Genomic DNA, 16943 nt, shown 5'->3' on the forward strand with positions numbered 1-16943 from the left:
AAACAAATGATCAGAGGCGCATAAAAGTGGACAAAAGATAAAGAAAAAAAAAAGGTCACCAGTTCGTATGGGAATACACGTCTGTCTGCCAACAGAGTAACTAAAACTTAATTATTATATAGCCCTAATCCTGCTGGCATTTGTAATGTTTTGATCTTTTTAGGAGACTCTTTCAAATGATGAAAACTTGTTACTCACCCATACACAGTTTTGTAGTTATTAATCTCTATGTTACATTGATGCATTATATATTGAACAATGTACATAACTATTTCTAGCAAATCATTACCATATAATATTATGAACAGCATGTTATATATGTTATGCTATCGTTCTAGTCTGCCTTATTTCTATTTGATAATTAGCGAGAGCTTGAGGAACGAGCAGCTAAACCTCCTCAGATAGAGAAACCAGGATCACCCGGTAGCATTATCCCAGAACCCAAACAACAGAATATCATACAAGTCATCTACGCAGAGAACAGAGTAAGTCCATTGGAATATAAAGATCAGTAAAACACACTAGTCAAGCTGTCTGCCAAGACTGAGTTTACTGGCAAGTTTTGTCGAAATGATGTTTTGATATTTGACTTAAAGGAACACGTTGCCTTGTTGCCTTGGATCGGACGAGTTGGTCTATAAAAAGCGTTTTGTAACCGTTTTCTATAAAATGCATATGGTTAGAAAGATGATGTAAAAGTAGAATACAATGATCCACACAAATTTGCCTCCAAATTGCGTGGTTTTCCTTTTACTGTGCGAACTAACACGGTCGGCCATTTATGGGAGTCAAAAGTTTGACTCCCATAAATGGCCGATCGTGTTGGTCGACGAGGTAAAAGGAAAACCGTGCAATTTCGAGGCAAGTTTGTGTGGATCATTGTATTCTACTTTTACAACATCTTTCTACCCATGTGCATTTTATAACAAACGCTTTTCAAAGACCAACTCGACCGATCCAAGGCAACGTGTTCCTTTAAAAGATTGACTTACCTTAAAATGGCAAGGATCTTAAATCTTGAAGTTGGACTCTTTAGATAGGTTACTGGTTTGGAGTGTCTTAGTTTATACCCACAGTATTAATAACCCTAAAATTGATTCCTGCACCCTATTTCTTAAAACCCCCTTTGTAAATCTGTAATTGAATCTTCAAACGTAGCCCCTCAACAGCTCCCTAAGATCCCATTAAGGTCCCTTGTGTCCAATGTGCTAACTGGATCTGCAAAAATTAGAGTTTCCAAATTTGCTGCTATTTGAAAAACAGTGTGTCAAAACAGGACCTCCGAAAGACATCTTATCCAATCTGGTTAACACTATGATAAGATGTACCCCCCTTTCACAGATTCTTCATGATACATTGCATGTGTTTTGATTGTTTCTTCCTGTTCATTTTACAGAGAAAAGCTGAAGCTGCTCATAACATGTTGGCAAACCTTGGCCCTGGTAATGACTTGGTGAGTAGCTATCAATCATTCATGTCAATGAGTAATCATTGGCAAGGATCAATGTCAGATGGGATCATCGCGTGCAAAATTCTTGCATTACTTTTTTTAAGGAGCATTTCTTGTTGATGAATTTCTATCAATTTATTTGAAATAATGTAAATAGATATTTTTATTTCATTCAAAACATTTTGGTCTTATTTTCTGATGGTCAAGAAGTGTATTTGAAATTCAAGTTACTCAGATTAAAAGGAAAACTGATTCTTACATGTACAATCAATATTGATTTAGTACATGTGAAAGCACATTGACAAAATAAGTTGAACCGCAATCAAAACAAACACATTTTTCCTGACTTATGGATCAAGTTTAACTGTTGCAGAATGAAAGTTTTACACAATTTAGGCTCAGCCATACATTCATAAAATATTTTGGTCTCAATTTTTGTACAAGAAGTGTTTTATAATTACACGGTGAGGCAGTGCTGAGGGTAACCATGGAATCATAGACACATTGTCACAATACAGTCCCATAAAGCAACTCTATCTACTCTTACCCTAATCTTAAATAATAATTGCCGTTGTTTTGCATTTTCACCACATTCACAATACCCAAAAGTGAGATGTGTCAAAAGTAAAGTTGTTTCTATTAAAACAGTTTGAAGACCCTGGTATATCTTTTTTTTTGAAGGGACATGTGAGGAAATGAGGTCATCCTGTTGGGATTAGTTTAAGAGTAGATAGTGTTGCTTCATAAGACTCTATCATGACAATGTATGTAGGCTTGTAGTCAGAAACACCTCTTGGTAAACAAATTGGAACAGAAATATTGTTTTGTAGCCTGAGGATAATAATAATGAAGGAACATTTATAAAGCGCCTGATGCAAAACCTCAAAGTGCTTTACACAAATATAACATCAGCTACAGGATGGAATGTTTGAAGTACAACCATTGGCTCATTGAGCTTTTGAGTATGAGAGTGTGTTGATAATGATCTGCAATCTTAGTTTAGGTCTTGTGTGAGTCTAAAATGTAAGTAATAAACAAGAAGGGAACCGGACTGGGTAAAATTTGAAATGATATGGGGTCGAACCAAAGCCTGTGCTCTACCAATTGAGCTATTTAGCCCTATGTTGGCGGTAGCCCTTTTTTGTCAATATCTTTGTTTGGAGTGCCAGTCTGCTACTGTTAACTGCCGTGTAGCCAGGGTTCACACCTAAGTTTACGATTCAACCTGGGAAGCGGCAGCCAAATCATTTAAAATTTACCGTCCAGTCAGTTTCCCAGGTGGTTTATTATTTGATATCTAAATCATAAGATAAGATTTATCTCCAATGATAATGCATTTATTGAATGGATAGGATCCAAACTGTGAGATTAGCTTATCCAGTTTGAAGTTTCATAAACTAGAACAATTGTACTGTCATGTAGGGGTTTTACGGTTTGACAGGTTCTGTAATGAATTAATTACATTAGTTCTGTACAGACATTTTATCAAAGCTCTACAGAGCTTTAAACCCATCTTACATTTTCTGCATTGCTGAAATAGCTAGGTCACTCGTACAAATCCCTGTGAATCCATGCAGTCTATTAATCCTATTGACCCATTTTATCTCCATAATGCCATTGCTCTACCTCGCAGCTACTGTAAGATGCAAGTAGAACAAACTCCCCATGCTGGAATGCAACGGAAGAACTGTAACCATTTCCAATGATGGTCAAAGACAGCTCAGGGCAGTCACTGAGTCTAAAGCTTCAAACACACACACACTCCCTGTACTGTATTCAATCCATGTCTAATTCAATTAGGATACTTGATGATGTTAACCTTTATGGTGATTCAAGGGCAATGGCTCCCCCAGTCATATTTCAGGTTTCTTGCTAACCTCCCATGGGAGTGATTACAGTAACGGCTTGCAGTCATAGTGAGTGATATGATTGAATAGCAGTTATCCTAACCTGCACAGTAGAATGATTGCTGGGTTATGGGCTACACAGTATATTAAGCATTTTAAAGGGACACATTGCCTTGGATCGGTCGAGTTGGTCTTTGAAAAGCGTTTTTAACTGTTTGATATAAAATGCGTAGGGGTAGAAAGATGTGTGAAAGTAGAATACAATGATACACACAAACTTGCCTTGAAATTGCAGTTTTCCTTTTACCTCGTCGACTAACACGGTCATCATCAGAATTAACTTGGATGTGCCATTTTGGTGGTCAATGTTAACGTGTCTGATTCAGGATTAAGTGCGCATTTTAGGCGACGCGGCATTTACACGTAAACCTACCTATTGACCACCAACATGGTGAGTGTGGCATCAATCGCCGCGTGTGACCCGCGTGCAAGGGGTCAATAAAAACAATCGGACAGTTCCAGTTTTCAGTTTGCTGCTGAGCAAACAATGAGTATGATTCTAGTCACAAATATACATGTGGATTGGAATTTTGGCTGCTAACATTATTCTGGTTAGCAAAATTGTATTGTGTGCACTATGGAATTGCATGCAACAAACGCTCCCCCATGCTGAGGGCTACAGAAGAACCTTTTAATTAACCATGTAATTTCATGAATACAAGATATTACTTGGCAATCTGCTTTTGGAAATTATCTAAAAGTCTGAATTTATAAAACAAAATTAAGAGAATACAGCATTTCAAGGGTTGTTTTCACATGACTGTAACATGCAGTAAATACCTGAATGGGTCCAATGACAGAAATCTGCCTGAGGGTGTTACAGTCAAATTCATCTGGAGGTCATGACCTCTACGTATATCCCTATGGCTAATGCTCTGGATGTCAGTGACCATGAGGTCATTGAACACTTGAAGTCTGAGCAATGGACAAATCCCAGGGATTTCCCCCAGTGCATGGGGAGTTAGAACTCATAGTGTCGCTTGTAGAACCTCTAAGCTTTATATGGATTTGGAATCCTGAGTAGTGGAAATAAGTCTAATGAAAGATACAAAGTAGTAAACCACAAGGGAAACTGACTGGGAAATTTTAAATTGAAATAAGCATCTGATTTTGGGGTCTTTGAATACTGTTTTTTTCCTTGAACAGTATTTCAGAGCGACATATTCTGCCAATAATGAGTGACTTTCAGATTGAAACTAATCAAATTTAAATTACTTGCCAATTACCAATCCTGCAGGATGTCTTTAAAAAATATAATTTAAGCCAATCTGACTTGGGTTTTACCAGTCTCATTCTCAGTCTCAAATGTATTGTATTTTATATAAAGTTTTAATCAACATCTACTTACTGTACAGCAAAGCTTCCGTTAAATGTCATGCACTTGCCTAAAGGGATCTGATTGACTTACCCATTACCGAGTAAATTGTACGACAAACTAAACAAAACCCATTTGACATTTCAACAGAAAGTTTCTGTTTACAATCGAAAGTCTCCTTTATCATGTCAGACACTAAGAGCCAAAAGGTTAAAAGGAAGACGTCAAGGGGTCTTGTTGTAGGTGGTGCATTGTGGCGTATCCTTCAGGAGGATTTATGCTTAAAGATGCTAACCAAAGTATACCCGTATTTTGGAGTTGTCAGGGAATGAGTGGTCCCAAGGCATGAGGGTAACTTCACACTGTATCCCCTAAGGATATACGCTCTGTTGGACAAAAGTAAACTCTGTATGTAGGTTATTTCACTTGAGTCTGTTGCCCTTTCAACCTCAAAAAATGTTGTTTAGAAAATGTGAAGGCATTTAAAGAGGCAAGATTGAGATCATTTTACAAAAAAACCTTATGATTGAATGTCTCTCCTATTTAATAGCAAGACACTTGACTGTAATTGCCTGGCTGCACTTTAAATACCCTGCCAGTCTCTTTCAATGACACACGTTCCATATGTCTGCTTAAACGCATTCCTTGTAATATTTTCTTTAATTTGTCAGATATGTACCCAGGTAGGATGTGTCAATAACAATCCATTAGCATGTAAATATTTTGCATTATGTAATAACAACTTGAAATTCTCTTGTCTTTTTATTATTTTTATTTCCAGCCAATATACAACCAACCCTCAGACAGCCTCCAGTATCAAGAAAACTTGAAAACGTAAGTCACAAATATTGTTGCATATATTTATTTTTATATTTTTGTTTTGGTGGCAGGTCTCATTGTACATAAATGGGTTTTTTTAGGGACAGGTTTAAAGAATCAAAATATGAATAATTGAGAATTCTTGAAAAACAATTGTTGTTGTTGTCACCAACTAATAGCGAAACACCACTATATAAAATTAAAAAAAATTGAAAACCAAAATAAACCCCGGTATGAAAAAAACAAGAAAGAAATAACAATATGAAGTTTATGTTTTAAAAATTTCATGAAACACATTGTATACAAGCCCTTCAGCAATTTACCAAGTACAAATAATTTTGTTTAAAACATGAGTTAGGCATGAAACTTATCTGTGTAACATCATACTTTCGAGAGATTTAACTTCACCAAAGGTGACCTGAAGGCCACTTAAACTGGGCCAAGTTCCATGACACTGCTTATTGTGCACTACTGTGCTTATATTGTGCAATACTGTGCAAAATATTCACGTACATCAAGACCTTTATCATGGTGCAGTCAGTCATGTTCCCTATATGCCATCATAATCAGGAATACCATTTGCATTACATGAAGAAGGAACCTGACTGTTCTGCCCCCTGAGCCGATCCATTTACGTGTACTCAGCAATGTGAGTTCATAAGGCACGTATTGTATATTAGCACAGCCCATGAATTTGTCAAAAGGGTCGTCTAGATGTCTGGTAGTAATTTGTTCTCTTCCTCTTCCATGCTCTACAAGAATCTTCACCATTGAGGAAATAAAGTCCCTTATCTTTTTAGACTTATTCTTAAATGAGAAAATAGTCATGAATAACATGTATAGTATTTGATGAAAGCAATTAACTCCCAAAAGTTGCATCTCCCTGCAATCAGTACTGTTTATGGGAACAGTTTGAATTTTTTCAAAAGTTTGTGTTCCTTAACTTGTAAATCATTGTATTATGTACTGTACTGTGTACATTGATGCACATATCTCATGCGTATCATTGGCAAATTATTTGAACAGGAAAATGTTTAAAGTATTAAGTATTTCTCTGCCACAATATGTCATGATGAGCAACCACAAGAAGCTTTCACCACATTCATAAGATCTTGAAATACACAGTACTGTCACTATCTAGTCTGTCATCATACACTCTCTCTACTCTGAATATCAGCTGTTTTATATCACTCAAGAACGTCCAAACAAACAGATTATGATGGCCTGACTTTGACTTTGACAAATATCAATTGGTAGAGGTCATTGTCCCTGATTGCTTATCACCATCACCTGGTGTAGGCTACACGTACTACAATATGTCTGGTTAGACATGTAGTACAAAGTTCTTTTATCTATGTGTATTGTAGACGTGCATCAGTGTAGAGCCTGTATCAGGGATCCTGTGGTGGGGGGGGGGGGGGTTTGGTGTTTGGCAATATTTAAATGTCAAGACTCGTTTAAGAAGTGCATGCTTTTGTTTCCTTCTTATGCTAAAGCAATGTAATTAGGTACTCAAGATTCTAAAAGCAAGTTGAATATGCACAAGACTTGTCTAGTCTATAGGCTGACTACAGAAAATGTTACCCCAAGTTTGTTACCAATTTTAAAGCGCCCCCCAATAAAACCCTATTTATTCTTTGGTGATACTTTGATTCTTTGGTGATCAAGACCTTTTGGTAATATTCTTTGGAAATTCATAAACAAAATGACCCTGAAATGGTTTGTGTCTGCCAGAAGAATTTAAAATGGCTTACATTGTGAACATAGTAAACCTGAAATGTGCATGTACATGTGTAAGCCGGGCTGTTTAAATCCAAAGTACCTCAGCACAAGTAATACTTGGCTTTACCGGTGACACTGGTTACCGGTTACTGGCCAAAATTGCATGAACATTGCTTGTAATTCGTCAGTGCTATTTTGGTGTAGCATTCTGCATTAGAGCTTACATTTGCCGTGCTGATTATTGTGATTCACTGTACATGTCCCAAGGGTAGAGTAACCCAAGGTGTTTATGCCTAGAGCCCTGATGATCAGTTTCCTGTCTTGAAGGAAGATCTTCAACTCATACCTAATGTCTTGAATCAACTCTTCTTGTCAATCAAGTGTGTTTGTGGGTGTGGCTGTTATGCAATATCCAGTGCTTCCTCACCGGGGATAGTTGATGTAAATGAGTTATTTCCCATGAGTGTGAATAATTTGTCATCCTAGAACCCTCCTGGACCTCATCATATCACCTTAAGGACCGCTTAGGGGCCATTTACAATTGTCAATGTTTAACAAAATTATTAGTAATATTTTGTTCCGAAATTGTGGGTGGGTCAAAAGAAATAACTGAAAATCCAAATTCTGTTTGTAGGTGAGAGGAAAACTCCAACTGGGGAAAATACCCAGCTGGCCAAGATCGTCTATTTCATTCCTGATTAAACTACAAAGAAGAAGTTGTTTGTTTCAGCCAGAAAATTAGCTGTTGATAACTACTGATATTGGAGACCTTTGATCTAAAATATCTGCTTCATTTGAGGCATTGTTCTTCTGTGTATAGATTATATTTTGAATTTTTTATTGTTGACTATTAATAGTGAATTCCTTTTTATAATAAGTCAAACTAGTCAGAGTTTGGCAAACTGTGCAAGGCTTTGGGTGAGCTGAAAGGTTTCTTCAGGCCGGGTTATAGCCGGTTGTGCAATGGTCGTGCGATGGAAGTCTTGCCTCAGCGATGACTATAAACTGTGTTTTTTAGGATTGCGCATCAAGATTTCCATAGCGCGACTGGCTATAAACCAGCCTTTACCTTGCCTTTTACCTCTGTGGACCCTGGTTCGAATCCCATCTCAGACCAGAGCCTTCCATTTGGGTTTTCAGTCCCCCCCTGATCGAATAGATTTCCCCCATTTTTCTCACATCTCAATCTGAGCATTTCTTCTCGTTTCCTATTCACCATCCTGTTATTGGCATTTGCTCTTTGGATGTGTAATGAAATAAATGCATTAACCAATAAAAAACACAAGGATGGCTGAACGGATATCGCCTTTTGAAAGATATTTTTCCTCAGTAAATTAATGTAGTGTTGATTTGTTCTTATGAAATAATAAAACAAGTCTCCATATAGTGGAAGATTTGACAATTTGAATAACGTTGATTTGTTCCTTAAAAGTTAAAACTAAAGTAAGTCAAATAAATATTTGTAAGTCCATTTCTTTTACATTTATTCCTGGTAATGATTTTTCTACTGTTTTCTTCCTCATGTTGTTCTGGTATTTTGCCTCGTTCATAACCTCAACCGTTTTTTTCTTTTCTGTCTTCAGTAATCTGGACATGCGAAGTAAACTCATCCTCTACTTCAAGAAGAGGAACAGTGCACGCAAATTACGGGTTCGTTACAAAAATGCATTAATTCAAACTGACAAAATTGCTGAAACAATGGGAGACTTTGGAAAGCTAGGTGGCAGCAGACTTACCAGGTTAATATCCATTGTTTACGTAGTTCTGAGCATGCGCACATTACCAAGAACAATGGATTTTACCTGGTTAGTCTGCTGCTCCAAGCGTCCAAAAAGTCTCCCATTGTCTGTTATTGTCATGTATCAAGGGCAAGTATAAATGATAACCTAAAAGCTGCTGAATGTGTGAAAATACGAGCAGTATCTTCAAAAGACAATTGGAAGTGGATTTATTATGCTTTAGACTAATGCCAAATTGCTGTATAATCAATATGAAATAATTGCTCCTTGAGCAATGTTATGGGATGGATTTGGTAATTGATTGTGGCACCACATTTAATTTTAACTGGTAACCTTGTCATATATTAACATCCTGTAGGGTTGATGTTAAAACAGCTGGTTGTCTGTCAGTTGGCATAGTGTCCTCATTCACAGTCTTTGTTACTTTGCTCTGATTTATTTTAACCGGTATCATGTCAGCCCGTAGCATCATATCACGCAGTTTGGGATGTGCCAAAACAGCTGGTTATCTGTCATTCTGCCTGGTTCCCAGTCCTCAATAAAAGCTTCATCAAGAAGGAAAACAAGTCAGGCTGACTAAAGCAAACCAGAAAGACACGCACTGCAAGTCAGTTGCAATCAACATGGATTTCTAATTACAGCAGACTGAATGTAGTCATGCAATGGGCCTGCACGCAAACGCTGTAGGGGGCTGGAGACAAGATTCATCAATGAATCATGATCAGGGGTAGAAAGCAATACAAGAACCCCTGTCTCCCTTCTCCTTCCCCCATTCCCCCTTCTATAAAGGGGGGGGCAAAGACACATCCCTGTAGTAGCAGTAGTAGCATGCATAGGTGAAAGTACAGTGACCCCAGACGGGATTGTCAGCACACCTGGTACTCCTGTTCTAGGTCATTATTTCTAATGTATTCTGCATTGGCCTTGGCTTATAGGTCAGACTGCTGAGTTCCTATAGGTATTTATAGGTTGTGTATATGTATGTGCCATTACCAATGTGCAATGCTTCCTGTGTCAGAAACACAATATCATTATAAATATCAGAGTGGACTCACAGCTGCCTGCCTGAACTAGAAATAAAAACAGCAGCAAGAAACCTAAGTACATGTAATTGATGTCAGTTATCTGACCCAATTCTATTAGATGAGATGAAGTTCTGTTTGTGTGGTGCTATACAACAAATTAAGTGATGGAGAATTTGCACTTTGTAAAGTGCAAAGGTACTTGTACTTTAATGACATTTTGATTTCACAGGATGTATTGCATGAGAATTTAGAAAGTCATGGCATATTAAGACAAGACAAAAACAACAACTTGCTTGCCCCTGGGAAAAAAAAGACAGAAAAAGTGGCTATTTCCATATTGATGGTTTTTGTTGGTTGCAGTTATCTATTTGCATATATAATATAAAATAGATCAAGCAATGAGTTCTTAAAAATTTACTTGGTAAGAAGACTGCGGCTGTTGATAATGCATGACATGTTTGCAAGGTTCCCTTCTAAAGGAATGTGGTTTTAGAGAGAGGGATTCAAAAGCCTTTCAGTCTCAGAAACGTTTCTGTAGGAACAGAAACTTTTCTTAGATTGTGTATTGCAATTCAGGTTTACTTGTCCTGCTTGGACCTAACCGCTCCAGATCTTCGGCGATATATACAAAACTCTACTATTTGTTTGAAATGTCATTTTCATATGTTAGTTTTATTGTATAATGTATACATTGTAGAATTAAACAATCAAATGGTTCCAAAAATGGAAGTTTTGCTTTGCCTTCAACAATTTGATGTTGAATACTCCTCTTTGGCTCTTCTTTGTAGCATTGAGATGTTGAAGTTTGTTATGTCTGTAATCGACAACCAACGTGATTATTATTGAATAAATCTCTAGATGGTTTAATTTTATAATAAGATACAATTGATGTTTGTGACCTACAGGAGAGATTCCTTTGCCAGAGATATGATCAGTTGTTTGGGGTGTGGGAGAAGAGGATGGAACGGCTGGAAAATAACCCCAAACGAAAGTGAGTCCCGACATTCGGTATACAATATTCAAGTTTTCTCAATTATGTGTACAATGCATTCCCAACAATGCATTTGTACAATGCATACAGCTGTGTGCCCAGAAAAAGAACACAACAAACATGACGATATACAACCTTGTTCAAATTTTGATCCATTAATATGTAGTGTAATTATGCACTAGTTAATAGAACTATAGATGATGACATGACTGCAACAATGTCATTACCTTACAGTCCAGATGTTCAGATGTATCAAAATGTAAAATAAGCTTTCTGTAGACATGCCAGCCCACTTTATACATGTTGTACCTCATTCAAGACACTCCTTAAAGCTCACCTGTTCCAGCAGGCTTAATAACCATCTAACTATGCATCAGCGCATTAGAGCAAACTTTTGATTTTGGAGCTCTATAAATGACTTTTGATTGACTGATTGATTGATTGATTGAATGATTGATTGATTGGTTTATTGATTGATTGATTATTGATTGATTGATTGAATGATTGATTGATTGATTGATTGATTGATTGATTGATTGGTTTATTGATTGATTGATTGATTGATTGATTGATTGATTGATTGATTGATTGATTGATTGATTGATTGATTGATTGATTGATTGATTGATTGATTGATTGATTGAATGATTGATTGATTGATTGATTGATTGATTGATTGAATGATACAAACTAAGCTGAAGGCTCGTCATACAGCCTTATTGCAACAGCAAGATGCTAGCAAGTTTACAGTTGTACTCAAAACTAAGTAAAAGCGTTTCATTTTGATAAAGTAAAACTTAACTTGGAGCACTGTATTAAAGCAGATGTATACACTACATCAATGCCAATCAAGCAGGGTGTGTTCCCCGTGTACAACCAAGGTGTTAAGCACAAGGCCTGTCTAAGGCTCTACCATTTTAGGACAGCCCTTTTACCAATGTACTCCATTTTTAAACGTTCTTGATTTTTTGTTTCAGGGTTAAGGATGCCAAGGTACGGGAATACTTTGAGAAGCAGTTTCCTGAGATCCGCAAACAGCGAGAACAACAGGAGAGATTCTCCAGGTATTGGATGTGAGAGATTATAATAAGGAGAATGGACGATAAAGTGTAGATTCGTGAATAGAATGTACGAGCCGAAGGCGAGTATATTGTATTTACGAATCTACTCTTCAGAGTCTAGTCTCTGACTTAAAACTATTTCCCCCATTGGTTATATAACAGTTTCAATGAATGGGGTTTCTCAACAGTAACAACACTAGTTAATCTATCTAATTTCAGATACGTTAACAACCGATGTGTGGTCACATTTTATAAATATTTATATAAAAAAGAGGCATTCTTAGAAGTGCTTGTAACACTATCGAGTACAAGACCAGTTTGCTCAGCTAACAATAAATTGTGTTACTTGAAGTAGTTTTTCTTAACTGGAAAAAGTTTTTGTAAATTGAAAGATAACATATATTCAGCTAGCAAATGTTTAGTTGCACTTCATCCTTTCTTTCAGTTTGGAAAGACAGTTATTTTCAAGTTGAACTATTGTAATGAAAATACAATCAACTGTACACTTAAGTGTACATGTAGATGCGTAACGAATCTACAGTTAAGTGTAGACTCGTAAAAATAATGTACACTTTCAACAATAGAGTGACGTCACAGAAATAGTTTAACATACGTTACATTTACTGTGCCTTGTGCACTCTACTGTGCCCCATACACTTCACTGTCATTAAACAAATACTGTAAAGAAAGTTGCACCAAGAATTAGACAAATCCAAATTGGCTTAATCAACTACACCAAGCTTAAGAGCTGCCTAAAACAGAATTGCTGTTCCACTTTCTATGGGCAAAACATTATTTTGCCTGTTGTACATTTTTAGATGGGGTTCAGAATGAAATGATAATTGGGTTTTGGGTTCAGTTTGTAGTACACTATGAGGTCGTTCAGACACAGTACTAAAGTTGGTTTAACTCTTGGTTCAACCCAATTGAGTTCAACTTTGTGTGTCTGAACGGTTCTAAAGTTAGTTCGAATTGAGTTCAAACCCAAAAAAGATAAACCGTCCAGGGAGGGGGTTTATCTTTACACCAGCTTCGGGTTTATCTTTTAACACTGTGTGTGGATAGAGTAAAAAAGACCACATCCGGTTTAACTCACAACAGACAACCCATTGACCTCCGTAATCATTATGTAAACACACAATGACCAGTGAACAGGCCAATAAACAGGATGTTAGAGTAACGGGGTCGCGTTTGCTTTGACCTCTTAAAACCAAAGATAAACCGAATCGGGTTTAACTCAGTGCTGTCTGAACGCAAGGGTTTTTTATTTTTAGGACCACCCCCTGCTGCTCGTAGAAGTTAAACCGGTTCGGGTTTAACTTAGTACGCTGTCTGAAAATACCCTATGTGGAGCATAGGAAACCTCACCACGAGCCCCAATTGTTACTAATTTTGGTTTTTTACCCATACACCGATGTGTGTTAGTACTGTATACTCAGTACTTCCCGAGTCCTGTGAAAAAATATCACAGGCATATTACTCGGGTGGGATTCGAACCCACGACCCTTGCAATTCTAGAGCAGTGTCTTACCAACTAGACTACCGAGGTTGCCCGGCAGCTAGAGGCAGTTCGAATCCTATGTTTTGGCAGCGGGTACCGCGACGATATAATAGATGTTAAATTTGCATCGGGTATAAAGAATATTAATTTTTTTTTTTTTTTACAATTGTTAACTGTACATACAGCACTGTCTGACTGTAGTGCCATGTACGTGTACCAAATTAATTGATATGGGTTCAAGGTGAAAAGATGTTTACAGGGTTTTTCATATGACCCGTCTAGTACTTGTTTGTTACTTTCTGGCGGGTTGAGTATTAATTTAATAGTGTATTACAAGAACCAATTATTTCTCTGAGTATTAACTAGCCTTCTATGGTCACTATTAAACACATTTTTTATCTTTTACCTAACTTTAAGAAACTGTTCTGAGTTGGCTCTTTCCAATGGAGTAAAGTTAATGTAAGTTGTGTCTAGGCCTCCTATAGTTTTGGCGTGTACATTAAAGACACTGGACACCATTGGTAAGATGACCAGTCTTCTCACTTGGTGTATTTCAACATATGCATAAAACAACAAACCTGGGAAAATTTGAACTCAATTGGTCTTTGAAGTTGCGAGATAATAATGAAAAAAAAAACCACCCTTGTCACTTGAAGTTGTGTGCTTTCAGATGCTTGATTTCTTGAAAGTTACGTTACTTCAGTGGGAGCCGTTTCTCACTACATTTTATACTATCAACAGCTCCCCATAACTTATTATCAAGTAAGATTTTATGCTAATAATTATTTTGAGTAATTACCAATAGTGTCCACTGCCTTTAAGAGCAAACCAAACCCTGCACTAGTCTCCACCATTAATAGAGGTTGTTATCGGTCATTGTTTTACCGTGTTATACTTTGTTGTTACAGGGCTGGTACTAGGAGTAGCTGGGGTAATATTGCCCGTAGTGATGCTGAGTTGGCTGAAATTGTTGATGGATTGAATGAACAAGAGGCTAATGATAGACATATACGCAGTCTGGCTGTCGTTCCTCCACTGCTCTTTGATGGTGAACAGAGAAGGGTCAAATTCATCAACAAGAATGGTATGAAAATCAGTCACTATTATTTATAATGTAATGATATCAGTACTATCAAGACAGGATATGGAATAGAATAGTGAGGAAGTATATGAGTCTTAGAACAGGGATGCCATATTTAAACTTTTATCTGAATTCAGACTTTTTAAAGTCTACCTGGTGTAAATTTTCTCCAGATAAAGATGCATCATGCTCTTTGATATACTTCTCTGGTGCTGAGGGTGCTATTCACAGAAGCTTGGTTGAGTTTATAACTCCAAGGGTTACCAAGATGTGGATTGCCATCATTTCACCATACCTCTTAAGATCCTAAGACTTTGTTGTAAGCATTGACTCTCACCCCTGTAGAAGAGAGTCGCAAACAACGCAAAGATTTTATTTGAAGTTTGTCTGTACACTGGTGCAAAGTGGAAATGAAGAAACATTTCAAGTGGAAATTCAACCAACGGTCATTCATTTTACATGATGTATGCGCAAGCTGGATTCCTGTCATCATAAGAGTGCACTGTAATCTCTCTGATCCAATTATTATTTCAAATTAACAAACTTTGTTATCATATTTGTGTTTTCATCTAAGGTCTTGTTGAGGATCCATTGAAGCAGCATAAAGACAGACTAAGATTAAATATCTGGGATGATGAGGAGAAAGAAATCTTCAGAGAAAAGTTCATTCTACATCCCAAGAATTTCCAGCTGATTGCTTCATTCTTGGAGAGGAAGGTAAATAGTTTACTTTTGAAGTGAACTTTAGAACGTATAAATACATAGGTACTTATATTGTGTTTTATTGTAGAGGGGAACTTATGACCTACCATGCTGGTCAATTGATGGACATCTACATGTTGGACCATCATTGATAGGATTGAGAATAAAGTCTCATGCTTTCTCGCTGAGTGATATATCTTTGACCCACGTCCCAATCACATGACCATCATCATGTCGGATATTGTTTAAAATGGCCTAGAAAGTTTGTGGAGTTGTTGACTTTCTCTAGTGCAATCTGAGCTCATGGGTTATCTGTAGAGCCAAGGTAGTTGAACAAATTTCTCCCTACATTTGATTAGTGGGAAAAAAATCAGTGAAAAATAAGGGGGTGTGCCACATGCCCCTTGTCTGCCTCGATTTTGCACAATTCAAAAAGTATTTTTTACAGCCCGGTGCTTAAAAGTGATTTATTGGTTTGGACCACTGCGGATTTGGATTTGAGGTTGACAAGCCTAAGCGACGGAAATAACCTGAAGGGATTCCCCTGATAATATTGCACAAGATCATGTCAAGAGTTTAAACACTATCGTCCTGACATCTTTGTTTGCTGACATCTGACACCTGTTCCTAGCATTGTGTCTGGTTTGGTTCTAGTTGTGATCTGGACTGGATCTTGAGGTGTCATAGATAGTTTGTTCAACATACATGTGTAGGACTTGTGGTTTGGTGAAAGGAACCTGGAACAGGATGGCATCAAGTATATGGGGGATTCAGGCAAGGGGTCTTTGCGACATGATTAAACTTTATCAGCTTCATAACTGACTACCAATTTCTAACTGACTGGTTCAGTTTCTTAAAGTGGCTTGATCAGCTTCTTATTTATATAGGTGACTTTATAGGTTTCTTTTGAACTTACTTTGTCAGTTTCTTTAAAGTGACTTTATCAATTTCTGGTTAGCAGCTACATGGTACATGTAGTGGGACATTTATCCCTTGTCTTGGAGTAATCTCTTCTTCCATAAATTGCTTTGATTTGCACGATCAATTATGCAGCTGTTAAAACATGTTTGATTGATGTAATGCTTAATTTGCATGGATTTTGTTACTGGTCATTTGTTCACATATAAACAAATAAAGATTTAAACACAGGCCATTATTCATGCCAACCACCAGACTGACATACATGTATATTGTATATGTAAGCAAACCTGAGAAATATTTCACCATCCTTTCCTAATTCAATAGTTACCCAGCGTGACTCGTGATGTTCTTCTCATGTGCGTCTCTAATGATTGGGAACTCTCTGATGTCCCATGGGACCCCACTGTAATCTAATAAAGTGTTACTAAAAATTCAGTCAAATTTCCAAATATCCTGTCATGTATCTGAGAAACATTGCAACACTACGTTTGAGCACAGTTGAAAAGACGTTATATTTTGATTGATGTTGATTGTTTGCAATTGACATCTGCTTGGTTACCTCACTATAGATTGAGTGATTACTGCAGTCTGTCAAGACTCATTAATTCTTAATATCATATTCATCTCAATCCTGTTGCACATACTTAATTTATATATTTATTTGTTTTCCTCTTTTTGTGGGTGCCTTAGTTATCCAATGTATTCCAGG

At 37.1% G+C, this 16943-nt stretch overlaps 1 protein-coding gene across 7 annotated transcripts in view; it reads left to right on the plus strand.

Annotated features, from left to right (window-relative positions):
- The window catches only part of LOC139938976 (uncharacterized), an 88373-nt gene that overhangs the window by 18150 nt on the left and 53280 nt on the right, over nt 1-16943 (plus strand). For 5 of the 7 annotated variants that reach the window (XM_071934662.1, XM_071934664.1, XM_071934666.1 and 2 more), the window contains exons 6-13: nt 366-485; nt 1397-1453; nt 5454-5506; nt 8797-8863; nt 10883-10968; nt 11946-12041; nt 14439-14614; nt 15186-15328. In XM_071934662.1, the coding sequence (XP_071790763.1) occupies nt 366-485; nt 1397-1453; nt 5454-5506; nt 8797-8863; nt 10883-10968; nt 11946-12041; nt 14439-14614; nt 15186-15328 (798 nt within the window). The remainder of the gene's footprint in view (nt 1-365; nt 486-1396; nt 1454-5453; nt 5507-8796; nt 8864-10882; nt 10969-11945; nt 12042-14438; nt 14615-15185; nt 15329-16943) is intronic. The other 2 variants (XM_071934667.1, XM_071934668.1) reach the window with 1 other exon arrangement.

Source organism: Asterias amurensis, chromosome 6 (assembly GCF_032118995.1).
Source record: "Asterias amurensis chromosome 6, ASM3211899v1".
NCBI lineage: Eukaryota > Metazoa > Echinodermata > Asteroidea > Forcipulatida > Asteriidae > Asterias > Asterias amurensis.